Below are 27,114 nucleotides of genomic sequence, written 5' to 3' on the forward strand. Positions count from 1 at the left end.
AGAAACTGAAAGGGGAACCAAGTATGCTGGGTGAGAATTAGCCTAAAATATTTTAAAGTGCGTGTGTGTGTGTGTGTGTGTGTGTGTGTGTGTGTGTGTGTAGCTTAAATATATTACATGCCGAGCCGCTTCTGTTCTGAGAAGGAACATAGGAACGTCTGCCATGGGGGAGTCTTTGAAATGTATCCTGTGTTTGGTGGCTCTAGAAAGGCGTTCGGAAGCAGCTGATAACGATGGTTCTTGGTTTCTGGGTTTTTATGTGTAATGTGGAGCCTTTATTTTTAATCAGCTCTGTCTTGGTATTTTCCCTCTCTCTCTTCTCCTAGGCTGTAGAACTTACAGAGGTTCCAAACAGCTTCCGAATTTTGCCTGGCTCTCCTGTGTTTCCTCTCTTCTCTTAGACTTCTTATCTCTAAATACCTTTCTCTGGATGGTTGGTCCTCTGGTTCAGAGAAGAGTGGCTCATAGGAAGACCACTAACGAGGACTCTCTCGGTCACATACGCTCCTGCCTGGAAGAGTCCACCCCAGCCCCATCCTACCCCTGTCCCTACCACACCGCCCCTCAAGGGCAGGTGCCTCATTCCTAAGCATTTAGAGGAGAAACTAGAAGCACCCTTTAGCTCTTCTTTGTTTTGTGGCTTGCTCAGTGTTTACATGGTTTGGGGGAAGCTTCTAGAACCTGTGTGCTGGGACACTGTGATATTCTGAGTGTGTTCATCAATAGGGGGCATGAGACCCTGCTGACTTCCCAGGTCCTCGCTCTGTTTTAAATGCTGGCCACACTACCCCTGTTGGAGAGAGTGAGTATTCAAACTCTGTCTCACGTGAAGGCCCCCAGTAATTCTGTGATTTGCCAGGGGGTGTGGGGGTTTGTTCTCAGCAGATGAGAGAAAAAGTTTCAACTGGATGTCACACTGCTAATACCTAACAGAAACAACCCACAGTTTGACAGCCACGGCACATGTCGTGTCTGAGCTGTTACTTACAGGACTTAGTTCTTCTTATTGATATTTTCGGTTATGTTCTCACTCCCAATTTTAGGGTTGTCTTAAGTGCTTATGGCCCTGTACTTTATGTATAGGATGGATTATGGGAGCATGCAAAACATATATATATATAAAATGTGTGTGTGTGTGTGTGTGTGTGTGTGTGTGTGTGTGTGTGTGTGTTAGCTAGCACCTTCCTGTCCTGGGCCAGTTCTAAACAGGCCTTTCAAAATAGGTCTGGGCCTTTCTTCAGCAAAGCAGCATGGGCATTCATGTTGGAGGGCCTCCAGGGTCAGTGGGAATCCAAGCAAGGAAGAGCAGTGTTTAACCGCAGTTCAAACTCTGCTCAGTTTTAGTAGATGAGTCTTAATTTGGTCAGAACTCTATGTGGCCAGATAATTCACGCATGGGAAGTTGTTTAGCCACACATCTGACCTTTACCCACTATGTGCCTATAGCACCCCTCTCTCAAGTTGTGACAACCCAAATATCTCTAGATATTGTCAAATGTCACCTTGGAGAGAGTTAACCTTTACAGGGTTCATTTGGCATCATAGCTCCTCCTAGACCCCTTCTCTTTGGGGCCGTAGCCTGGCTCCCATTTGGGGATCACATGCGCACCCCCGGGCATCCATAGGTATCAGTCCTGAGCAAGGGACGGCCTTATATTGTGACCAACCGTGTGCCTGCCCCTCCCAGTGGAGGTGTGAGTCCTGCCAATAGGAGCCATGTTTTTGCAGTGTTGGTGGCACCGGGTTCCACACAGGGCCTGGCTGTTTGCCAGATAAAATGGCTAAGTGTTGATTGAACAACTGAATACTACAGGTGATGCTTTGGGATAATTTTGAGTTTCTTTTCACATAAACAAGATCTGAGCACAGGGTCATGGTGGTGTGGGGGTGGCATTGTACTTTCAATGTCCCTATCTGACAGAGTTGGCCAGATACATGAACTATGAAGAAATACTGCAGAGAAAGAGGGGAAAGCCAATGAAAACAGTGACTATCTACAAGAGCTTTCAAGAGAGGAGCTTTCTAATATGACGTCTTTTGCCACCAGGATGAACACGTGTCTGTGGCACCACGACTATGTGTCCATGCATTAGCCTACCTGCACAGTGGCGGTTGGGGTGACGTCAGCAAGACCTTCATTTGGAGACCTGCTACCTCGGGGGTTGATGGCTGGCACGTCACAGCGACCACCCAGTATGTACTGGTGTGTGGGGACAGAGGGATCTTCCGTGTGTCCAGGACGTGCCATGGAGACCCATAATGGTAAGTGAGGGGCTGAGCAGGGTCTGCCATGCTTGGCCTACAGAGAGCTTAGACTCACCAAGAACAGATATTTTCAACCAAAGGAAATAAAATAATGATTATTTGGTGCTTTGTCTATATCTTGGGATTCTCACTTAAATTCTTAAAATGGAGAGGCCATGTACAAAATTTATTATGCTTCAAAGATTTTTGAAAGTTGGGACATTGTACTGGCCAAGGGATTTCTTTTTTTTAAAATGGGGATTGCTGTTTATTTTCACACTATAAAAAATACTTGTGGGTTGGGGATTTAGCTCAGTGGTAGAGCGCTTGCCTAGCAAGCGCAAGGCACTGGGTTTGGTCCTCAGCTCCGACAAAAACAAACAAACAAACAAACACTTGTTTACCAAAGAAACACTGAGAAGAAAAGAGAGAAGTTTAGAAACAACACAAGCTCACCTGAAGTTCCATCACGCCAACAGCAGCACAGTCCATGTCTTGCCTGTGTCCTTTTGCCCAGCCCCTACCCATTTCTGACTTGCATGTGTCTAGGGTGGTTTCAGAGCTCATGTGTGTGCAAGCACAGACCCAACTCTGGCATCGTGGCAGGTGGCCTGTGTGCTCACCAAGTGTCTTTGCGGCACAGATGTGAGCCAGGAAGGTGTGCCATGCCTTAGTCTCATGAGAATCTCAGAGGGGAGCTCCCCTGAGGTGCAGGAGGCGTGTTAGAAAGGCTTGGTTTCAAAGATGTTGATTAGCGGGAGGAATAGTGTGCCCTTTGCTGGGCTAGAGCTGCTAGAGTCTAGCAGCTAGACAAACTCCTAGACAAACACCACATTAGATGTTCTTCTGTATGCCCGATACCAGCTACAGTGGAAAAACCTGCTCTTCCAGTTGAGGTGAGGCACCTGGGAAAGTAGAAGCTAGGAAACTTCCAAGTATTGCAGCCTCTCCTACACAGCTGAAGGTGTGTGTGGGGAGGGCCTCGAGGGGACATCATCTTTGTGTGAGGGTCCTGCCCTTGGCCCCCGAAAGGTCTGACACAGCTGCCTACCTCTCAAAGTACTACCGACTGCCAGACCCAGCATGAACGGAAGGAGATGGAACATTCCAGAGGGTCTTCAGATCCCAGGTTGTTACATAGATGCTTGAAATAACCTGTTCTGTTTTTTTCTTTTTTACTTCCTTTGGCTTTTAAAAATATGCACTCACTATCTGACGTGTTACTAAGTCGTAAGGTTTACTCGAGTGGGGACTCATCTTGCCTTCCAGGAAGAAGGAACCAGACTGTATTAGGAAATGCCTCTAACATGTTAGCCCACATCCTTCTCATATCAGTGTCCCGTTATACCTGCTGGGATGTGTGGGGTACATGGATAGATGGTACATTTCTAGCTAGATCACGGTCAGTGGAACCACCTTCTCCAACCTGAGTTGGAGTACAGGGGCACACAGAGCCTCTCCATGAAGCATGTTGAGGGTCAAGTAAGTAGTCTCTTATTAATCGGGCAAAGGAAGAGTGGCTGGGAGATGGCCTAGTTAGTCACGGTTGGTCCATGCAGGCGGCAGTTAACTCAGCAGCACCTCGTTCCTACAAAGCAGAGTCGAGCTATGTACGCTTTGGGGCTTGACGAGTCTTACAACACTTCCCTTAATCGGAGGTTAGAGCCCCGCTTAACTATCAATCTGAAATATGCTTGCTCACTTCTAGCAGCAGGGAGCTCCCTAGCCATGCAGTGGTGCCAGGCTTTCTTAGGATGTGGATGCTCAGGAGACTGTCAACCTGCTCCACCCAGTAAGATGACTTCAATCCCTTCAGCCCTTTCTTTAGGGACTAAATGCTCTTCCTGCTAAAAGCCAATACCTGGCTCTCCTTGCAGATTCCTTCTTAGGCTAACTCTTCCAGATGCTCTGAAGGGCAGTCCCCATGACATGTTCAGCTCCCATAGTGTTTAACCTTTTTCCAACCTCAGTCTGTCTGTGGTGCAATCCTTGGTCGGTGGTTTCCTGGGTGCAGGGAGAAACCAGCTCCCACCTTCTCCAGCCTGCTGAGTGAGGGTTCTAGGAGGGCTCCTACATGCCCTTCCCCCATTCTGAGTGGCCAGAACCTGATTCAAAGAGCCTCATTCAAAGCCTCAACCCTCCCCTCTTCCCTCTTCCCTAATCAGTACTTGCTCTCTGTGGTCTCACCCCCAGCGTGGGTGGGCAGAGCCAGCCCTACCTGATGACCTTTGTGCTGAGGCCCAACTCAGGCCCATTCGTCACGCTCAGCAGCCAGCAGAAATGTTCATTCCTGCCATCCATGATGGTAATGAGGAAGAGGCCAGTGTCCTGTGAGCATGGATTCCTGTGCAGAAGGACAAGGAGTTTCATGTCCCTGTTTGGATTCCTGATCCATATGAGTCAGACTTAGGAAGAGGCCATAACTAGAGCTTTTAAAAAAAAGAGAGAAAGAAAGAAAGAAAGAAAGAAAGAAAGAAAGAAAGAAAGAAAGAAAGAAAGAAAGAAAGAAAGAAAGAAAGAAAAGAAACTCTTTGGTTCTCCAGCAAGGGATCCCTCATCTCACAACATAAAAACCTCAGCTCCAGGGTGTGAACGCCATGCACATTCTATGGTACTATCTGGGAACTGTACTGAGCATGCAGTGTGAATTCATATTCTGTGGTACTGTCTTGGAACCATACTGAGCACACGGTGTGAATGCACATTCTGTGGTACCATTTTGTGGGAACTGTGCTAAGCACGTTGATGTTTTATTTTTTTTTTCCTGGGCTTTTGGTTTCTGATCCGGGTCTCTCTGAGAATGCTGGGCAGCAGCGAGAGCCTCACCTCTCCCAGTGAGCAACAGAGTCTCAAGGAAAATAATTGACTCTCTACAAGACTGTGTTGCTCACTTGTGATGTTCCACAGCTGTGTGCGGTGGAGGCGCTTCCCGCTGGATATATTTCCCATTTGTGGTGAGTTCAGCAGGACCTAACCCCATCATAAACTGAAGTTCTTCGGCCTCTCTCTGCAATATTTACCATCCACGCCACCCTTGTCTTCAATCTATCCAGAGTCTATTTAATCACCACTCTATTTATTGAATGATATTTGCATGGGGGTGGGTAGGAGCTATAAAATGAAAATGTACTTCTCAAGCAACATGCTCTCCCTGGACTCCTAGCTCTGATATTGTGGGAAAAATCACACATTAGTTAGACACTGTATTTTAGCAATATGGATGATTTCAGATTTCAGTTTGCTTTTCCAGTTCCTACTAAGGTTGGACCTTCTCGGCCCTCATCCGCCACCCAGAAACAAAGGGTGTGTTGCTAAGAGTGTCTTAAAAATCACTTACCTGGCCCTTTCAGGAGAGAACCAAAAGGAAATGTTTAACTTCTGTGACACTTGGAGCGTTTCAAAGACTCAGAGATATTTAAAAGCCCCGAGGACTTGTGGTCTGCTGCTGTAAATATAGAACTGTTCAAGGGTGCCAATATGGGGTTGGAATTTGAATACAAAAGACAAGAATGACACTGGGGCTCTGGACTTGAGAGGGTCGTGTGAGCACCAGAGACAAGGGGGTGGTTGCAGGTGGCCCTCACCTGTGGGGACCAGAGGCGGAGGAGCAGGGCCGTGGCTCTGCGGTGGTGCTCAGTGGGAGGAGGCGTGGCAGGCCCCCAGGCTTCCCACTCCTGCCCCAGCTGCCAGGTTCAAACAGCATCAGTGAGCAGCTGTTCTGCCTCTGTGCAGACATCAGCAGCACCTCTGGATTCCAGCCTAAAAGGCAAACCAAGGCCTCCCCACAATGGGCAGGGAGCATCCTCCTAGGCCCAGTTCCTGGAACAGACTTTCTTTTAGGCCACCCACCAGCTCCCAAATCACGACACAGAGACTGGTTATCAGTTATGAGTGCTCGGCCTAGCTTAGGCTTGTTTCTGGCTAGCTCTTTTAACTTAAATTACTGTTTCTCTTTATCTACCTTTTGCTTTTAGTTTTCTTTCCTTTTGTGTATCTTACTTTCACTGCTTCTCTTGTCTGTCCGTCTGGTGGCTGCCTGGCCTCTTGCCCTGGGCATGTCCCCTCCTTTTCCTCGTTCTCTTCTTTTTCTTCTCTCTCTTTTCTTCTAGAGCCTAGATTCCTCCTCCTACTTATTCCCTCTGCCTGCCAGCCCCGCCTATCCCTCTCCTGCCTAGCTATCGACCATTCAGCTTTTTATTAGACCAATCAGATGCCTTAGGCAGGCAAGGTGAAACAAACGCAACACATCTTTACATCATTAAACACATCCTTACACCATTAATCAAATGCAGCATAAACAAATGTAACACATCTTTGCCTAGTTAAAATAATATTCCACAACAAGTTCCTATTTGAAAGTTCAGGAACACAGGCATCTGTATGTAATTCCATACATTCCCACAGGAGATTGAAATAATACAGGGAGAGCCATGGTACTTGTTGACACTTCTCATCTTGTGTAGGGCTGGCACGCACACGCACACACACTGTTCTTGCACACTGTTATTCAGGTCTTGACATGTATGACATTCAGTTGTGCTTTTTTTTTGGGGGGGGGGTTCAAGACAGGGTTTCTCTGTGTAGCTTTGTGCCTTTCCTGGAACTCACTTGGTAGCCCAGGCTGGCCTCGAACTCACAGAGATCCTCCTGGCTCTGCCTCCCGAGTGCTGGGATTAAAGGCGTACGCCACCACCACCTGGCCAGTTGTGCTTTTTTGTGGTCCTAGAGTCTTACCCAGGGCCTCATGCATCCTCAGTCAGTGTAAGCTATCCCTTAGCTGTATTCCCAGCCCCATTAAGTATGCACATTCAACATGCAGCTTTTTCACCTGAGTGATATCAGAGTTCACTCCCTATGGGCCATGTGCATAAATACAACCCTATTCTTTCATCATTCCCTTAGTGGAGTGTCTCTAGACTCCCTACATTTTGCCCATTATCATAACAGTTATCACAACAGTTGAGTACTACTGTATATGCTCTAGCAGAATTGTGGAATACAGAGTAATCACATTAAATGTTATCAATATCCTATGTGTCCCTGGCCAAAGAGACCACAAGGACACGAGGAGCCATGATATAAGAAGAATAAAGAGCAAAGCCCTGTCCTGGTCTCTGCTGCCCAGTGGTCGTGTGTCCTGTTCCTGGGTTTCTTATTTGGAGAATATGCTTGTCGCTCTGCCTGGTCCACCAGGACAATCTCTATGGACTTCTAGCCATAAGCATCTCTGTCACCTTCCCGAGGACCACATTTCCTCCAGGACTCACTATTGGCACTGAGTCATCTCCATGTCACATGTGTAGCTTTGTGGATGCTCTCATTGCTAGGACTCCTGCTTAGAGATTTGGCACTGGTCTCATCCTGCGAGGTCCCAGTGTGTGCCCCCTGCCTTTTCCTTGTGCCTTTATCCAACTCCCCCTCCCTCCTGAACTCTTCCTTTGGGCTGTTTGACTAGAGTGCCCCAGAAAGAAAGTTCTTAAGATAGGCTTTGAGAGAGACCCCTGCCATGGGACTGTGTTCTGGGAGGCATCTTCAGCCTCACTCCCTGGGACCTGCTTTGGCCCCGGCTGCCTCTGGGTTTGGAAAAGCCTGTTCTTGTTCTCTGATGTGATATGTCTCTCTCCGTTCTGTCCCATCCACCTTCCTCTTCTCCTCCATTGAACATGCTGGGCTCTTCCCTGCTGGCTCAGTACGCTGAAGTGTAATAACGAACAACTCAGGTAAGGGTCCTTTCTCCTCTGGCTTGTTGGCAGTGGATAGGCCAAGGGTGAACTCCTTTCAGGCCTGGAGATTGCTTTGATACTGTTCTCTCCTCTGCTTCCTCTCCTTTTTTGTGTGTTTCTGCTCAACTCCTCTTGGTTAAGATGCATGTCAATTCACTTTGATACTTGTTTTTGTTATTTGTTTGTTTACTTCTTTATTTACATAGAGGGTCTCACTCTGCACCTCAGGCCAGACTGGAAGTCACTATGAAGCTCAGGCCTGTAGTGTCCTATAACTCGTGGACATTCTCCAGCCTCAGCATCCTAAGTACTAGAATTACAGGCACAAGGCCCCACTCCCGGCTTGTCACTTGTCTTGTGCTTAATTTCCAAAACCATTTTGTCCTTCACTGTCCCGTTCATGTGTTCTGCTCTTCTGTTATATGTATGTGTGATATGTTCTTGAATTCTGCAGGGAACTATAATTGGAAGTTATTTATTTTAATGCCAATTATTTTAATGTTTTCTTGGTTAGTTTTTATCTTTTAAATGTTAAGTGTATTTAAAATTAACATATCTACAATGAATTCTAGGTAAACCAACAATTGTGTGATATATTCCAAAGCATCTTCCCATCCTCTGGATCTTATATTCTTTCCACCCCCTCTTCTTAAATGTTCCGTGAGTTTAGGAGAGAGTGGGTTGGGATATCTGTCTCATCTACAGCTGAGCACTCACAGTTACTGGGTCTCAGCACTTTGAGCAATACTGTGGCTCTGCATTCAGCAGTACTCAGTGCTGTAAGAAGTTTCACTGACCAAGACTGAGAACATCACAGTCTATGAATATAATCAGAAATATCTAGAAGGCAGTTTGATGACACAACCATTCAACAAAATAACATCAGTAGGGTTTCCCCTAGGGACTAAGACTCCCCTAGTGAGAGAATTCTACTGTGTTTCTAGTACCAAGCATAAACTCCTTCCTATGGAACAGGCCTCAAATCCAGTCAAGAGAAAAGTTGGTTACCCCCATAAGCTGTCTTATCGCTGTTGTGCCAATGGAGAAGTCTTGCCTGGTAGGTCGTGATGTCGTGTGAAGGGTCCAGCTCTGAGTAAGACCATGCATGGCTTTTCTCTCTAGCAGCCTGCACAGTGCCTTCGAACACTTTGAAAGCTAGTCATCAAGAAGAGTTAGTTTCCCTATCAGTCAAGACTGGTTTCTCTGCATCCTGAACCCAAAATGTGTGGTGTCTTCAGCGGTAGGATCTTACCATCTAGTTATTATGGGACACCAAGAGCCATGAGGCTCTGTATTGTTTGGGTACCTTGGAGCCTCTCTGGCCAACAACATGCAGGGAGGTAATCCATGTCTGGCACTGAGAATTTCATTTAAAACACGTCAGTAGATGACGTAGGCTCTCAGATTTTCCTGGTTGACCAGAAGGAGGGAGCCGTGAAAAGGTAGAATCTACATTTGTTGAGCATTCTAAAAACAAGAGAGAATGGTGTGCCTAGCCCTCGTTCCTTTGACAATTTATTCACTGCACAGTATGCCAAAGCCTGCTGTGAACCAGGCTTGGGAAACCAGAAATGCCTTCCTAATGCTTGGAATCCGGGGAAGAAACACAAAAGCAAGAACTAATTAGCCTGATACAATAAATTGTCCATGATTGCCTAGGTTTGTCTGGGTCAACAGTCTGGGCGGGGCTCAGCCAAGCAGTTCTTGCTTCACCCGTATGGCTGGTGCCTCGATGCTCCTCTGTATGATTTTGTTCACTTTTAGCATGTTCTCTTGTCACCCAGTCAGTCACACAGCCCCAGGTCCTTCACAGCCTGCAGTTGAGAGTTCCAGAGTTGCAGAGATAGAAGCTTCTAGACTTGCAGAAGTCTCGGGTCCAGAGCTGAGGCAGTATCACTTCAGCCGTTTCCCACAAGTTAAAATAAGTCAGAAAGGAAGTTCAGATTCAGCCAGCATAGGAGATAGGCTCCATTTCTGCACAGGAGAAAGGGCAGAAAGTTAATGGTTATCTTTAATTTGGTAACTTTTCATGCGGCATTTATTTTTAGTTACTCTAAGTCATTTTGAACAGATTTCAAGTGTACAGGAGGATGTGCCTAGGTTATATGTAAATACTATATGATACTTTACATAAAGGCCATAGCATCCGTGTGTTTTACCATCCAGAAGGACTCTGGAAGCCATCCCTGCAGATGCCAAGGGACTGTGTATATTACATTTTCTAAGGAGAGACATGCATTATTTTGCCTACTTGGGCATTTATGAATTTGATATTTGGATGTGTTTTTTAAAGCCAGGTTGGTTTTGATTATTGCTTCTCTTTGTTGATGTGTGTATTTAGACCACTACTTCTTGAGTTGACTTTGTCAAATAAAATTTCCCAATGTTTTGGCAAAGAGAAATCAGGATTTACATAAATACTTTTAATTGTTTCTGTTGACATCAAATTCAAAAGCATAAAAGGAAATACAACAAAAACCTCGCCTTCCCACCTTCCCACCCCCTCCCTCCGTGTGCTCTAGTTTCCTTTTCTTCCAAAGAGCTGACAGACGCTTAGTTCCCCTTGTTCTTTTTTAACCTCAGAAACCACAGGTTCTGTCTATGGCATCCCACCCTGAGACCATCTGTTCTCATCTGATTTCAGAAGTTAAGCCGGGTAGGACCTGGTTAGCATTCGGATGGGAGGAATCACATGTTCTTAGGCTTACATTCACAGTGGTGGTTTTCTCTTTCACAAACCTTTAGCCTGTGCAAAATTTTATGCTTTATCTCCATTTTTTTTGTATTGTGGAAGTTTTGAGTGCATCACAAAATGAAAGAGACTAATATAATGAACCCTGTTGTACCCGTCACACAGCTTCAGCTACTTTACACATGGCCAGTCTGGATCTGTGAATGTTCTCCCTCTCTCCAGATGTTTGGGACCTATACACAGACTTATAGCTTCAGAAGTCGAAAAACATTCACAGCACATCACATGCATACTTTAAAAATAAAAAAAAAACATGATTAATACTATCTAGTCAATAGTCAAGTGTTCCTTGTCTATTAACTGGTTTCTATTGCTGTTTTTCTCCATTCGAGTTGGCCAGATCATTGTCTCTGTGTTCTGAGGATCAACACTGTCCCAAGACTCTTAACTTCTATTTTCTCCCTCATTTCTGTTTTCTGTGCAGTTTCTTTGCTGATAAAGTCACATGATCTTTGGCAGCTCCCACTGTCTGGATTTTGGCTTTGCGTTCTTGTGGCCTGGCATGTTCTACTCTTCCCTGTGGTTTCTTTGGACCTGGAGGGCTGGTTAGATTCAGGGAGATTTGTTGGCAACAGCACCTGATCATCTGTGTATGTCCCTCCTACTTTGCCTCAGGAGTTAATGATGTCTGCTGTCTCTCTTTGTTATTTAGATTTTTTCCCCAGAGATTTTAGCTGGTGTCAACTTGATATTCATTATTAAGGTACTGATGGGTTTTCCAGTTTTTACCCAATGGTTTTACCAACCCTTCATTATTGCTTGGATTATTTATTACATTCAAGTTTACAAAATAGTGAAGCTTTTTCCTCATGTAGCTCAATTGGTAAAATCCTTCACTGTCATGTGTGAAGTCCTGGGTTTGATCCCCAGTTCTGCCTGAAACCAAGTGTGGTGATGAACACCTGTAACTCCATCACCCAGGATTCAGAAGCAGGAAGATTAGAGGTTCAAGGTCATCTTTGGTGACACAGTGAGTGGAGGTCAACCTGGGCTACATGAAATCTGTCTCAACACGGCGGGGAGGGTGCTTAAAGCTTTCCTTTCTTTAGGTATAAGCAGAAAACCATTTCCAGATAAGCATCTTCTCTCTGTCCATCATTAACCTGTGGTTTCTTTGGCCACAGCTGTAGAGGAATGTCCGGACTGACGCTTAGCTTTTCCTCTGTTCGTTTTTCTAGAGTGAGTCAGATCCTGAGTACCTTTCACGGGCGACCAATGAAGGCGTTACCCTCTCGGTATCACTATGAGCATGTGGATTTGAGCTTCTTGATGGTAGATTGTTCCTCTTTGGCCAGTAGGCTCCTTGGGCTGGGTTCTCTGTCTTTGGCACGAACCCAGCAGTCTAACGGCACCCTTGCTTTCTTACCTGACAAGGCCACCAGGGTTCGGCTTGTCCCTTCCAGACCCTAGACATGCACCCCACTGTCTCTCCAAGGAGTCCCGTTTTCTCAGCTGATGTCATGATTTTTATTTTTTGGGCATATTTTGTCTTATTGCAGCTGCTGCTTGAGAAGTCTCATGTTTGTATCCCTGTCTCCCCACCTCCCTCTGTCCCACACCTTGGCCTCCGTGTCTCAATTTTTGTTAATCTGTCTTTCGTTAATATTATTTATTTCCTTAAGGCTCCCTTAAAAGACTACCTCTGGCCTTTTTTCTCTTTGCTTTGTGTACTTCTTTTCTTCTTTCTCTTTTTCTACATTTCCCACTTCCTTTTCCAATGTCTTGCCTAGTATCCAATCACTTCTGAGAATTTGTCTTACTCAATTTGGAAATTATTCTCACTGATTAGATTATATTCTTAGAATAGATTAGATACTTCTGAAATTTTTTGAGAGTTTATTTATTTATTATTTTATGTGTATAAGTGTTTTGTCTGAATGTATGTCTGTATACCACATGTAAGGCTCTGGGAGGCCAAAGGAGGCCATCAAATCCCCTGGGACTGGAGTTACAGATGGTTGCAACCCACCATATGGGTGCTGGGAATTGAACACAGTCCTCTGTAAAAGCATCTGGTGCTCTTACCACTGAGCTATTCCTCCACTCTCCTTTCTTAAATTTTTATTATAGATTTATTTTGATAAAAGGAGCCTGCATGAGCCCTTTCCCTATCCACAGCCTCTATCTGTACAGTCAACTAACTGAAGGTCAAAAATTTGTAGGAAAAAAATAACCTCTGTGTAGAGCATTTTCAGACTTCATTCTCCTCAGTCTTCAATAGAACAGCTGTTAGCACACAGTTACATAGTGTTAAGTGTCATAAGAAATCTATGGAGAGTTGTACTTTGGGCCATGTGTATATGTTACATCACTGTATAAACCAGGTTGAGCACCTGCAGTTATTGGTATTGAAAGTATTGGGTTCACCTTGAGCACATATGAGGACAGGTGACTCTACCCTCCATGTCTCTTACTTTCTTGTCTCTGCTTCCAACCCTGCCGTCTTCACGCTGCAGCCTCTTCTGGGCCTTCCCGATGACATTGCTCTCAGTCAGCCCCATTGCTTCTGTTCTACACCACACCTGCTTCCCTACTGTCCAGATCCACTGGTTTCATTTCTCAGGGTGGTTGGTTGGTTGGTTGGTTGGTTGGTTGGTTGGTTGGTTTCTCTAACAGTGGTTCTGGGTAGAGATGGCTCTCTGAGATGCTGGGAAGCTGGGGCCTGAGACGGTGCATGGGAAAGTTCAAGTGCAGACTTGTTCTGTCCCCCTGGGATGAAGGTGACATTTGCTGACAGCACGTCTTACCATGAGATCCCAGATCTCACCCATTTCAGTGACTACCTTATGTGTGTAGATTTCCCCACCTGGTCTGGGGTAGCAACAGCGGGATAGATCAAGAAATTTATACTCTTAGGTCCAGCCAGACTCTGCTTTGGACAGACACTGTCACCGTGAGCTGCCCATGTTCCCATGTGAACTCTAAGGCTCAAGGGCCATACCTGTGACGTGTGTCACATCTTCTGGGCTTCCAATAAGCACATATTCTGGGCTGAATACTGACTTCTCTAGCAGTTTGGTTCATCGCTGACCCTCCTCAAATGTTGTGGCTATCTAGTTGGTTGGCGCTCTTTGTGTTGGAGATTTCCCCATAGATTTCTGTCAACCCAACCTCAGTCCCTAGAGCTTGCAGGGAGGAGGCGAGGAGACTGTGGCAGACTCCCTGTGGGGGAAGCCAGAGCACGTCTCCTGAGGAGGGGCGTCTAGCAGGAGGAGGGGCGTCTAGCAGGCGTCTGGGTCTTGCCTCCCACCCTCCCTCTTTAGTGCAAATGGGACAGATCTCTTGGTTCCTGCTGCCCGGCACAGGCTGGACTAAGCCACAGGAACTTGTTCACTAGGGTCCCTCTCTGAGTCCCCCCCACCAGCAGCCCTCAGTTCCTCCTGCTTCTGTGATAGCCTGGGCAGCCTCAGAACACCCCAAGCCTTCTCCAACCCCATGTGCCCTGACTTCTGGTCCTCCTCTTATACTAATATGACTTTTGGTATTTCTGATAATTTTATTTAAATTTTTTTGATCAAATTTATTTATTCTGTATATGCGTGTGGATACATGCACCGCAGCATGGATTTGGAGGTCAGAGGACAACTTGCCTGAGTCGGTTCTCAATTTCCATCTTTGAGTCCTGAGGATTGAACTCAGATTGTTAAGATAACATTAATTCTTTTGCTTTGTTTTGGTTTTTTGAGCCAAAAATCTCTCTATATAGCCCTGGCTGTCCTAGAATTCACTCTATAAACCAGGCTGGCCTTGAACTCACAGAGATCTGCCTGCCTCTTGCCTTCCAAGTGCTAGGATTAAAGGTGTATGCCATTGCATCCAGCTGAGATAACACAAATTCTTAAGGAAATTAATGACATTAATCTCGTTCATTTGAAGCTTGCCGCCTTCACAAAATAATGCTTTTAGTCTCTTGTTCCATAAAATCTCTGAGAAAGTAAGACTTTCTATCTTTGTTGTTATCAGCCATAATAATATCTACAAATTTAAAGAAATCCATGGTGGCTTTAGGAAGTTGCCAAGACAAGCTATCTGAAACTCTTTTTTCTAAATTGAACCTAGACAACATCCCTTTCTCTTACTCATTTTTTATTCCTTAAAAATTCTTAGCTAGAAATAAGCACAGTTCTCCTCCTTCCTTGGCCTTTCTACGCTCGTTTGTTTGTGAGGGATGTTGTCTTAAATGTGCAGCCTCGGGCCCCTCCTCCTGGACACAAGTCATAGGAAGATCGAGAAGGGGGCTATGAGTCAGGGTTGACGGGGCTTCAGGCCTTGAGAGCAGAGTCAGGCATTCCCCGGATATTTGTGGTTACTAAGGAATCTTGGCGTGTGCTTCAGTTCAATAACCAGAGACAGACAGACAGACACAGAGAGAGACAGACACAGAAAGAAAGAGAGACAGATAGACAGATACACAGACACAGAGAGACAGAGAGAAAGAGAGACAGAGATACACAGATAGACATGACACAGAAAGACAGACAGACAGACACACAGAGAGACAGGCAGACACACACACAGAGATAGATAGACAGAAACAGAGAGAGAGAGAGAGCAAACATGTTACTGCCAGCCAGCCAGAGTTTGCTCTAAGGAAGTAGGTCTGTACTGGAAAACTGTTGTGGCAACCACAGAACTCCCAAGGAGCTGTGGATGCAGGTTGCTCGGCTGTTCAGTTTGTGCCTGGGGATGCAGGTGTTAACTCTGTGAGTGCTGTCTCCATGAGGACGGGTTGGGTCCCTCGGTTTTACATCCCAGCCATGCTGTAATCATCCATCAATGCCATCTCAAACCCACGAGTGAAACCCATCAACTTTGATTATTGCTGGTTCAGAAGCCCCCAATCTTGGCCTGTGTAGCGTCCTTGCTTTGGGTTCGGGAAGGTGGATGACCAATCCCACATTAGTGAAAGTTAGCCAGACTCAGTTTTTGTTGTTCGACTTGAGGGTGTTGATCTCTGAAGACATGGAGAGAAGGAAGAGTTAATGATCTTACGTTTTTCCCCTGACAACACAGGATTCACTCACCAATGCCACACATCTGGGAAATGTGTGTTAGGCAACTTTGTTCTCGTGTGAACATTATAGGTTACATAGACTTACACACATGGTGTAGCTGAATGCACCCCTAGACCATTGGGTATCCCTCTCTACGTGTGCATATATGTATAGAGTTATATTTTGTCTGGATAAATGTAAATGTATGCGTATATATATCACATACATAAACACACATTTATGGTGTAGCTTGTCCCTCCTACGGCCATACCAAATACAGTAAGAATAGTGAAGAAAGAAAATGATATAACCAAGAGATGCAGGGAGCATGAGCTGTACGAGCCGTTGCTGTGGTGATAACTTGTTTACAGGGCTTTCGTGCAGCTGACCATGTACTACAGTACAGGCGTACAGGATCGTACAGTAGGTATATGAAACAGCAACGGTGAGTCATTGTTCCCATCACATCACCAGGCAGGATGGAGTACTGTGCTTTGCAGGAGATTCACCTGCACCTGCATCATCACAGACACATGAACGGCATGTTACCATCCCATGTTAACATGGTTTTGGTGACACTGGGAGACAGGGATTCTTCAGCCACGTTATCGTCTCATGGTCCAGCATTGTCAAGTGTCAGCCATCATGGCCATGGTCATCAATCAATGACCAAAGCACCATTAGGCTTCATGACCACACTTCAAAACTTACTGTTTGAATCTGTAATATAATCACATGATTAAAAAATCTTAAGTATCAGTCTTTAGCTCTTAGTTTTCCTTCTTCCAGGATGTATTTTAATGTAAGCAAGCAAAACAAATGTAGACTCTTACCATTTTCCTTTTTTTATACAGAATAGAGTTAATTGCAAATGCTTGTCTGGGTTCCACCTGTTTCTTTCATACATTTGTACATTTGATGTTCTTTTTGACGACTGTATAGTATTCTGCAGACTATATGTACCACATTTTCTATTGGCAATCTTTTGTTAATAGACTTTGGGCTATTCCTAATATTTACTATAAGAAATAATCCTGGCTGTCTATTCCCGTGTTAATAAGTCGGTGCATACAGTAAATTCCAAAGTGTTATGACAAAAGGCACGTGCTTCTCAAAATCAGACAGATGTTGCCAAATTGCCCCCAAGAGCGAGTATTCTGTTGCCTCACAACTTCAACAGTGTTTAGTCTTGCCCGATTTCCCATAGGCCAGACAACAGTGTTTGCCCCCAAATTTGGGGGTTCTCCTAATTTCCTATGTGAAAAGTTGTCTCCGTGTAGACCCTTGGTTATAGCATAGCAAGCATGTGCTCCATCATTGAGTTGTGCCCCAGCATCCAGTACCTCTTCAATGTGAGTGGGCGTATTCTCTCCTGATGAGTCAGGCAGGGTGTAGTTTAGAGTGGAAGAGTGGGTTATATGCCCTGCTGGAGTCTCTCTCCATGTCCCTTGCCCGTCAATTCCAAGGAACTCTTTGACCTTTTTTACAAGTTTCAAAGCACCTCTCCTGTAGACGGTGGGTCTGGTTAACACACAAGATGCCCTGTCAAATCCCACGAGATCACAGAAACTGAAATGGAAACTTTCGATGTTCACAGGGCTATAAGAAGAGAAAAATCTGTTTTTTAAAAAAACCTGCCTTATTAAGTGAATTTCCAAATATAAAATTAATATGAATAAATAAAAGGCCTACCACAGGAAGCTTTAAACTCTGAGCATGAGAACTATTTAAATAAGTCAAATACTGTCATAGTTAGGGTGGCTTAATATCACTGATCCTTTCTCAACTCATATTCCTCTGACTTAATACTATTGATTCCTTTTTAAAACCATAGTCCTTCTTCTATGTATCAAAACTCATACTGAAGAATAGGTTGTTGTGGAAGACTCATCTTTGCACGTATGTCTCGGGCCTTTGTCCACCCGTTGAACAAACACATATAAGCATTATCAATATTCTCTTACTATTGTCAGTTCCCAACAAATTGGAATTGCAATTCAGGGCAAGAACAATTAAAATACAAACAGGACTTCTTTGGGGAGCATGAAAAAATACACTGAATTTTATCTAGAAAAATAAAGCCATCAGAATAGCTAGGAAATTTCAAATAAGGAGGGGCCAGGGGGAGGGGGACAGTTTGCTACAATGTCGCCACCATGAAGCAGGTTGAAAACCAGAAAGGACTGGAGAAAGATAGGAACCAAAGGCCGGCTCGGAGCGTGTCAGGATGCACACCACTTTGCTTTGCTGGCTTTGTTTGCCAGTGGCATAGGATGCCATGTTGTTTCCTGTTCTGCACAGAGGTCAATTTCAGAGTAATCAAATATTTAGGTGTAAAATTTAACCAAAGTCTAGGAAAGTTACTGAATTAAAACGGTTTAGGAGTGAGGTATTTTTCTCAAAGCATAACACAAAACCTGGGCATGATGGGAGAGAAAACGAAGGACCCTGGCCACGTACAGTTAGCACTGATTTGTCGCAAATCACTTTTCTGTGTGCCAACTGCCAGAACAAACCAGTTTCCACACATTAGCAGAGAGCTAACTTTGTCATCTGGAAAGAGCACTTGCGAACCGGTGTGGAAAAGGGTGCTCCAGTTTTTACATTAATGAAAGGACATTACGAGTGAGGAGTTATTCTAGTTCATAGACAAAATACCAAACCAAACAGACATGATCAATAAACACTGAAAACTGATAGGTGTCATTCTATGGAAACAAATGCCAATCCAGTCCTTTGATTGGGACATGCATGTCCCTTGGCTTTACAGATATTTAATAAGAGAGGGAAGTTTATTATCTAACATAAAGAGGGTGTGATTTTATTCACCTTGCCTTAGATTTTTTTCAGCTGATACTAACATAATTTTATAATTGATGGTTGTGCTGTGGTTTAAATATGAAATGGTCTCCATAGACTCATGTGTTTAGCCACTCAGCCTCCAGCTTATTGAACTTCTTAGAAGGTTGTGGAACCATTAGGAGATGGAGTCTGTCTGGAGGAAGTGAGTCACTGGTGGGACTTGAGGTGTTACAGCCTCAAGCTGGTTGAGCATGCTGTCCACTCTGTTTCCTGACTATGGGCACATGGGATCAGCCACTTCCAGTTCCTGCTTCCATGCCTTCTCCACAATGGTGTGCTACATCCCTTCAAACTGTAAGCCAAACCAGCCCTCCCGCCCTTAAATTGTGTGTTGTTGGGTGTTTGATGGTAGTAACAAGGACAATAGTTAATATAAGTTGACTAGTATGGACTTTGTGAAAAACTTGTAGGCTTGTTTGTGTTTTTGTTTTGTTTTTGTTTTGAGACAGAGAATTTGCTCTGTAGACTACTGTCTTAGTGTTTTGTTGCTGTGAGTGGCAGGACACCATGACCAAGGGCAACAACTCTTATAAAGGGAAACATTTAATTGGGGGCTTGCTTACAGTTTCAGAGGCTTAGTCCTGAACCTGTAACTGGAGAAACAGCTCAGAGTTGCATCCTGATCTACAGGCAGAGAGGGAGACAACTGGGTCCAACATGGATTTTTGAAACCTCAAAGCCAACCCCCGGGGACACACTTCCTCCAAAAAGATCAGATGACTTCAAAGCATACATAATGGCCGTGCTGAAGCTCGTCGGTTGTGGTGCCACATTATTTGTACTTTGTCTCACCTGCCTTTTTATCTCATCTGCATTATCACTGACAATACAAATGTCAAGGAGCTTTGCCCTATATTTCTTCTGGAAGTTCTGAAACTTCTAGACATTTAAGTCTTTAATCTATTTCAAGTTGAGTTTGGGACATTGTGTAACATACAGGTCCAAGTTCACTCTTTTTTATAATTAGATGCTCGGTTTTCCCAGTACATTTTGTTAAAGGGACTGTCTCTCCATCTTTGTACACTCTAGGTGCCTTGTCAAAAATTAGTTGATTGTGTATGTGCGGGTTTTATTCTGGACTCTGTTCTGTGTCACTTGTATGTGTCTGCGTGAATGATAGAAGCATACTGTTTTGATTACTGCAGCTTTGTGGTGTAGTTTGTAACCAGCAAGTGTAATGCTTTGAGTTTTGTTCTTCCACAAGACTATTTTAGCTATTTGGGGGTTTGGAGTTCCAATTAGTTTTAGGAGGTTTTGTTATTGTTGTTTGTTTTTTGTTTTCTATCCCTGTATGAAGTGGTGCTGGATTTTGATAGATGCTGCACTGAATCTCAAGGTCACTTTGAATAGTCTAGAAATTTTTACAGTGTTAATTCTTCCAGTCCAAGAGTATGATACACCATTCTGTTTGTGTCTTCTTTGATTTCTTGCATGCACTTTGCAATAGGTCTTTTAATTTCTGGTGTTAAGTAACAGTTTCCTCTGAGATTGAAACATTCCATCCTGCAGGGAAGGGCCTTAAGCATGAAGGTACACAACTCAAAACATCTTCAGGAAGTCCCTGAAACTAACTAGATTCACTAAACCCCTCCCTGCCAGAATAAACAGTAAGAGGTTGGGAGTCTCCCTCAAACAGAAGAAAGCTGAGCCTTAAAAACCCTGAGAACAGACAAGCTATCTAGAAGGAGCAGAAACCAGCCAGGACGCCTGGCAGAGGTTTACAACATCTGAGGCACCTGGAAAGGGCACTCTCCAGCCTGCTGGCTGCCTGCAGACTATGCAGTGTGCTCCAGGTTCCCAGCTTTTATTAGCTGTCACCCGTGCTGGGGTGGGTTTTGGTGATACAGCTGTCCTTCAGTCATTTCTTCTCCTGTAAGTAACCCTTCACCCATATCCTGTAAGTAACCCTAAAAAAGTCTCATTGGTTCACCAAGTTGGACTTGGGTGATACCCATACTTCACCCTGTCATGGGATCCCTGCCTGGGATGGATAAATTTGTGTGCTGTGTCTCCTCAGGAAAAGTTTTGTCACACAGTGTCTTGGTTAATTTTACTAGGTATTTTTGTAGTTTTTGTAAGTGAGAGTGTTTCCTTTTTTGTTTTTGTTTGTTTGTTTGTTTTTGTTTTTTTCAAGACAGGATTTCTCTGTATAACAGCCCTGGCAGTACTGGAACTCCCTCTGTAGACCAGGCTGATTTCGAACTCACTAAGATCTGCCTACCTCTGCCTCCCAAGTGCTGGGATCAAAGGCGTGTGCCACCACTGCCCGGCAGTGAGAGTTTCTTGAATTCATTTTCTATTATTGTGCAGAAGTGCAGGGGATTATTGTAGGTGGATCTTGTGTCCTCTAACTATGCTGGATCTTTTGTTAGTTCTAACGGTTTGTCATCTACAGAGATCATTTAAATCCTTCTTGATCTGGGTGCCGTTGTTTCTTATTCTCCCCCAATTGATCTGGCTAGGACTGCCAGTACTACTGTGAATAGAGGCGGTGAGACTCCTTATCTCATTGCTAGTGGTAGAACATTGAGTACGATGAATACGGCGGCCTTGCTATCTGTGGCCTTTATTGTGTTGAGGTTCTTTGCTTCTATACTTATCTCATTGACAGTTCTTACCCTGAAAATACATCGCACATTGTCTGATGGTTTTGATGTGTCCACTGAGATGATCTGTCAATGTGTGTCACTGTTATCATTTAGCACATGTAGAGTTATTCTTGCACCCAAGAATAAATTTCACTCTCAGTTGATCATGGTGTATGGTCTTTTTTATGTGCTGCTGAATTCAGTTTACAGTTATTTGGTGGAGAACATTTGCACCTACAATCATCATGTCTATTGACCTGTAATGTTCCCTTTTATTAATTGATCCATTGACAATTTCCTATGTGTATATAATATTCTGGTCACCCACTACTCTATCCTCTTCCCACCCCGCCAGCTCCCCTCCTCTCACCAAGTTCCAGTCCCACATTCATGCCCTGTCTGTGTGTTACTATGTGACCCACTGGGTTTAACCGGGGCCACCCCATAGTTGTGAAGCTAGTCACTGAACTTTGAGTAACCCACCTGTGACAACATCACTAAAAACAAAGGCTTCCTCTCTTCTAAGAGCCCTCTTCTGGCCTTGTGGAAGGTGACCCATGGGCTTCTCCCCATCTATGGCCGAATGTTTAAGGCCCCGTCTTCTGCAGACCCCATGGAGTCAATTCCAGTTGCCTGAGTTGTGAGTGCCACAGCCGTGACAATGCCTCAAGGGGACATTTCACAGCCCTCCTCCCCATCATCCAGTTCCTACATCCTTTCTAACCCCCTTTCCCGTGTTCCCTGAGCCGTGGAAGGGGTGATCTCGAGCGTCTCATTTAAGGCTGAACAGTCCACAGTTACCTTTCTCAGGGCTCTGACGGGCCTTGAGTCTCGGCTTTAACCACCCTTCACTGCGAAGAGGTTTCTTTGATGGAGGCTGAGGGCAGCACTAGTCCCCAGGCGATGGACAGTGAGCTCCTGTAATTTCATTTTCTTGTATTGCCCTTGTAGTTTCTTGGCAGGCCAATCTCATAACGTGAGTTTGAAAATCTTCCATCCTCTTCAGTGTTCGGACAGTTTTGGAAGTACTGTCATCAATTCTTTTTTTTTTTTTTTTTTTTTTTTTTTTTGGCCCTGGTGTGGACCCGTATCAGCCCTGTGTGCTACCTGCTTAGTCTCTGGGAGTTCGCATGAGCTTTGCTCAGTTGATTTAGAGGGCCTTGTTCTCCTGGTGTCCTCCATCCCCTCTGGTTCTCATGCTCTTTCTGCCTTCTCTCTCACAGTGAAAAGTCTCTTTCAGTCCCCACTCACAAGGAATACCTTTGACCTTTCACTTTTAGCCTATGCCTGTCTCTTGGGGGAGCAGCGCGTTTCCTATTTTTACCTACTAGGGCTTTCTCTACCTTCTGATTGGAAATTTTAATCCATTCAGATGGAAGGTAATTATGAATGTTAAAAAGGTTTGCTCTTGGCCTGGAGAAATGGCTGAGTAATTGGGAGCACCTGCTCCTTTTCTAAGGGGCCTGGGTTCTGTTCCCAGCACCCATGAGTTAGCTCACAACCACCTGTAACTCCTGCTTCTGAGGATCAGTTGCTCCCTTCTGGCTTCATGTGCACATATGTATATGTGTGTGTATATGTATGTGTATGTATGTGTACTTGTATGTATGTATGTATGTATGTATGTGTATATGTATATGTGTATATATGTATGTGTATGTATATGTGTATATATGTATGTATGTGTATGTGTATGTATATGTATGTGTACATGTACATGTATGTGTATGTGTATATGTATGCAGACATTAAATAAAATACATTATAAAAAAGATTTACTTGTGCCATTTTGTTACATTTCCCCACTGGTAGTTCCTTTCCTTTTCTTCCTGGTGTTGTTTTTTTGTGGTAATATTAAGTGGCATTTTAAGGTAAGGGCACTGTCAGCGTAAGCAGCTGGGGTGTTTTGCTTCTACATTTAGCATGATTGGGGAAGTGGTTGTTGTTTTCCCTGGGGTGGGGGCAGGACAGCATCTTTACTGTGCATCCCAGTGCGGACTTGAAGTCACAGTCTTCGTATCTCAGCTGGCCGAGTTCTGGGACCACAGGCATGTCATGTACGGCCACACCCAGCTCACCTTGAATGTTCATCGAGCTTCAGCTGCCCACCAGGCCTGTCTTACTGTGCTGCGGCTCATGCTGCCCTGCCTGGAGTGAACACTTAGGGAGCTTAATCCACCTTTACTTCTGCTCCCCAGCACTGTCCTGTGCTACGTGTGACCTGTTTGCCGACTTCTTGGCTTACGTCACATCTGACTCCAAGCTGAGTCACGAAAAGCCACCAACTTATCTGTGTCATTGACGTTGCCTGATCTCAGATGGCTGAGGAATAAGATAAGAACCTCAAACCTCATAGTTTCTGCAGAGGGGCAAAATTTCTAACTTAATTTTAAGTAGTGACAATGGCATGGGGTTTCTCCAGAGCCCAGCAAGGGTCAGGCAGTGTTCTAAGCACTGCCCACACCTTCGCCCTCTTGACCCTGAGCGCGGAGCCTCCGACCTAGCGAGGCTCCACCGGTCCCTCTAGTTTTGTGGTAGAGGAAGAGAGGCAGTAGAAGGACCCCAGGGACCCCAAGAAGGGGCCTCACAACATGAGAAGAGGGGAGAGTGACAGGTGTGTGTGGCTTGGTGGTCCCATTCCTCTGTTCCGGTCTGGAGCTCTCTGAGCTTGGGGTCTCCTTCCCCAGGAATGCTTTGTCCTTCTAGCATGGTGTATTCCTAAGCGTATGGTTAAGTTTCAGATCCTTGTATGAGCTGGAAAGCCCCAGAATATTGCCTTGAAATTGTGTAAATTTTGATCTGACAGGAGACCTGTAAATGTTGTTCTGAAACAGCCTGACTTGGGGAACAGAGGGGAAATTGGGGTGGGGGAGGTTGTAAAGTGATTCTTAGAAAGAAAATTCCAGAAAGGGCCTGAGTATGTTGTGATTGCCCTTCACCAGGAGACTCCGGTGCCCCTGGACCATGCAAATGAACTGCAGGTGGGCAAGGCTGTAGTAGAACCCCTCCTGGCATGCAGAAAGCACTGAGGACATTTTAGGTGGGTACCTGTTGTGTGCAGGGCATATTGCTATGCACCCACAGCAGTGAGGGAGTGGGGCCCGGCTTGAGGGAAGCCTGGGCAGATACTCTCCCAAGGGGGCAGGATCTGGGTCAGACCACATGTAGACAGAGGAAGGAGAAGGAAACCCAGAGGGAAAGTCCACAGTCTTCTGGGGACTCCCATCTATGGTGGCTTCCGGGCAGAGGAGAAGGCTGACCCAGCAGGGAAGGTGTGGAGACTCTTCCAGGGAAGGAAGGAAAATGGGGGTCCATGGAGGAAGTGCAGACCCACTCAACTGCCTCATACAGATCAAGTGGGAAGAAGAGGCCTGGCCCCTTTGCGTGTATCCGTTCTCTTTATTGACATGTGTGGTACACTCGGTGCAATCATTCATAGGTTGCATTCTAAAAAAGGTGAGATTCAAATATCCTGCATGCTGGCCAAACGCTGAGAAACTGAGAGTCAAGCTCAGGGCTTGAACCCCATTCCGACAACTTAATTACAGTTCTTTTTCTGTCACCCGGTGTTCTACTTACACAGTTATCAGTAGAAGTTACTGGAAATGCCTTGGGGTCTCGTCTTAAATGTTTCTTTTGTTTACTTTTTTTTTTTCTTCCTTTGGGCCTATCTCTGTTGTGAGGAGGTTGGCTTCTGTTAGAAAACTGACCGTGTGAACTGGAAAAGCATACTTGGAGAAATTTTGACATTTCAGTAGTAACAGAGAAATAACTGGGAAATGGAGAAAAGAGTTCTGCGAAGATACCCGAGGTTCTTCTAGGAAAGAAAAACCACTTTGAGAAATGGTTGTCTTGTCTGCTCCCCGTGTGCTGTGTGACGGAATGTCCACCTTCATTCACACATCTCAGTTTTCACAAGCATCAGAACTCACAGTAATGAGTGCGTGTGTGTGTGTGTGTGTGTGTGTGTGTGTGTGTAGGTATGTGAGTGTGCATGTGTGCACATGAGTGTGCGTGTGTGTGTGTGTGCGTGTGTGTAACATTAACAGGAGCGTGCGGGCTTACCTTTCTCTTATTCCCCATATTACTACCCTGAGATGGGGTCTCTAAGCCAGAAGCTCCCCGTTTCAGCTAGGCTAACTGGCACTGACTGAGCTCTCAGGACCTCGCTGACTCTGCTCCTAAGTGCTGGAATTACAGGCACTCACACACATGCCTGGGTATTATTTTATTTTATTGTATGTGAGTGTTTTTTCTACACACACATTTGTGCATCACATGTATGCCCGGTGCCCATGGAGGCCAGCGGAGGGTGTCTGATTCCCAGGAACTGAGTTACAGTTGGGTGTGAGCTGTCATGTGGGTACTGAGAGTTGAACCCAGGTCCTCTGGAAGAGCAGCCAGTGCTTTTACCCGCTGAGCCATCTCTCCAGCTCATTCTTCTTTAGTTTCTTTTCAGGGCTGGGTGTCAAACCCATGGGCTCACACATGCTAAGCACATGCCCCACCACTGAACCTCTATCTTGCATGGAGTTTTTAAATATGTGGAATTGTTCCCTTGGAGTCAGTTCCAAGCAAACAGGACCTCCGTGTCAAGAATGTTCTAACCTCCTGGCATTTGTAAGCACAACCACCTCAAATTTCGGGCTAGGAATTATGTTTTACCTTTTATATCTTCAGATTGGAGCATTTTATGTTGTGCTAGAGGTGTTGGAACTGCCTTTCCCCTGGGCTCTCACTCTCTCGGACCAATGGTTCTTTCTTTTCCAAATCTGCTCCTGTCTGCTGAGCATCCCAAGTCCTTCCCTAGTTGGAAAAGGAGCATGGTTTCTGCTGCAGGTGTTTAGAAGTCAACTCCAGGAAAAACACAGCATCGACTCAAGCTGTCTCAGCAAACTCTGAACCCAGGGTCAGCACATACGAGGTTTTAAATGTCCAGAGAACGAAGGAGCAGTACGTAAGCGAATATTTGGAGAAGGAGCTAAATTTAGGACAGAAGTCGTACATTTATGACTGTGTCTTGCTGTCTGTCTCTTGCTGCTGCAGGAGTAAAGGACAGACTGCTTTTACTTCCACCCTGCATTTCCATCCAATGAGACGGGACCACTCACCTCTCAGTTACCACTCTCTGGCCGTGCACACCATGCACAGCTTGTGTTAAATAAGATCTAACGTTTGGTTGGGAATGCACAGCCCGGAGTGCATTCTGTGTGTTCTGATGGCAAGAATCCAAATATTAGCTCTGCTGTTGAGGGCTGGGTCCAGCCAGCTTCCGAACCACTCCAGCCCTGGCTACCTCATGGTAGATGGTGATGAGATGTGTGGCCTTGCACGGGTGTTGAGTGGAAGACGTGTGTGAGCGGGACATCTCCTGGAATACCCGGCGAGACTGAAAAAATAACAAAACCAAAACACAGTTACTTTACCTGCTGAAGGCAGGCACCATTCTGGTTTTTTATACCCCTTAGTTCATATTTCTAAGTGAGAGAGCAGAAGGAAGGAGAAGGCAGGGGGAGGAGCGGAGGAGAAGGCAGGCGGGATGGTGCACGGTTTCCTGTGGTTCTTCCTTAGTTAACATTCTCATGGGACACAATGCCTGGCTTGAGCAACCTAAAGAGGAAAGTTTAACTGGCTTCGTGCTTTCAAAGGATTCGGTCCATCGCATGAGGAGAGCCATGGGGGCAGATTAGCACATACCATGGCTGACAGGAAATAGAGAAAATGCCTGTACTTTGGGCTTTCTCTTTTATTTCACACGGGCCCCTGGCTCCAGGGGGCATTTCCCCTTTTAGTTATTCCTCTGCAGAAGCCCTCCACGGACACTTATCTACTTACCCCTCAGGCACTTTTTAGTCCTTCAAGATTTACCATCCCAGGACTAGGGAAGATAGCCAGGTACGCATACTTACTACCATCCAGCCTGGCAAACTGAGTCTGATCCCTGAGATTCA

At 45.2% G+C, this 27,114-nt stretch overlaps 1 protein-coding gene across 1 annotated transcript in view; it reads left to right on the forward strand.

Moving 5' to 3' along the window:
• Window positions 1-2,050: 2,050 nt before the first annotated feature.
• Lrrk1 (leucine rich repeat kinase 1) overlaps window positions 2,051-27,114 on the forward strand; it is a 130,667-nt gene continuing 105,603 nt past the window's right edge. Inside the window, exon 1 of the mRNA XM_059273225.1 lies at window positions 2,051-2,262. Within this exon, the coding sequence (XP_059129208.1) occupies window positions 2,166-2,262 (97 nt within the window). The 5' untranslated portion in view covers window positions 2,051-2,165. The remainder of the gene's footprint in view (window positions 2,263-27,114) is intronic.

This window comes from Peromyscus eremicus, chromosome 1 (assembly GCF_949786415.1).
Source record: "Peromyscus eremicus chromosome 1, PerEre_H2_v1, whole genome shotgun sequence".
NCBI classification, from domain to species: domain Eukaryota; kingdom Metazoa; phylum Chordata; class Mammalia; order Rodentia; family Cricetidae; genus Peromyscus; species Peromyscus eremicus.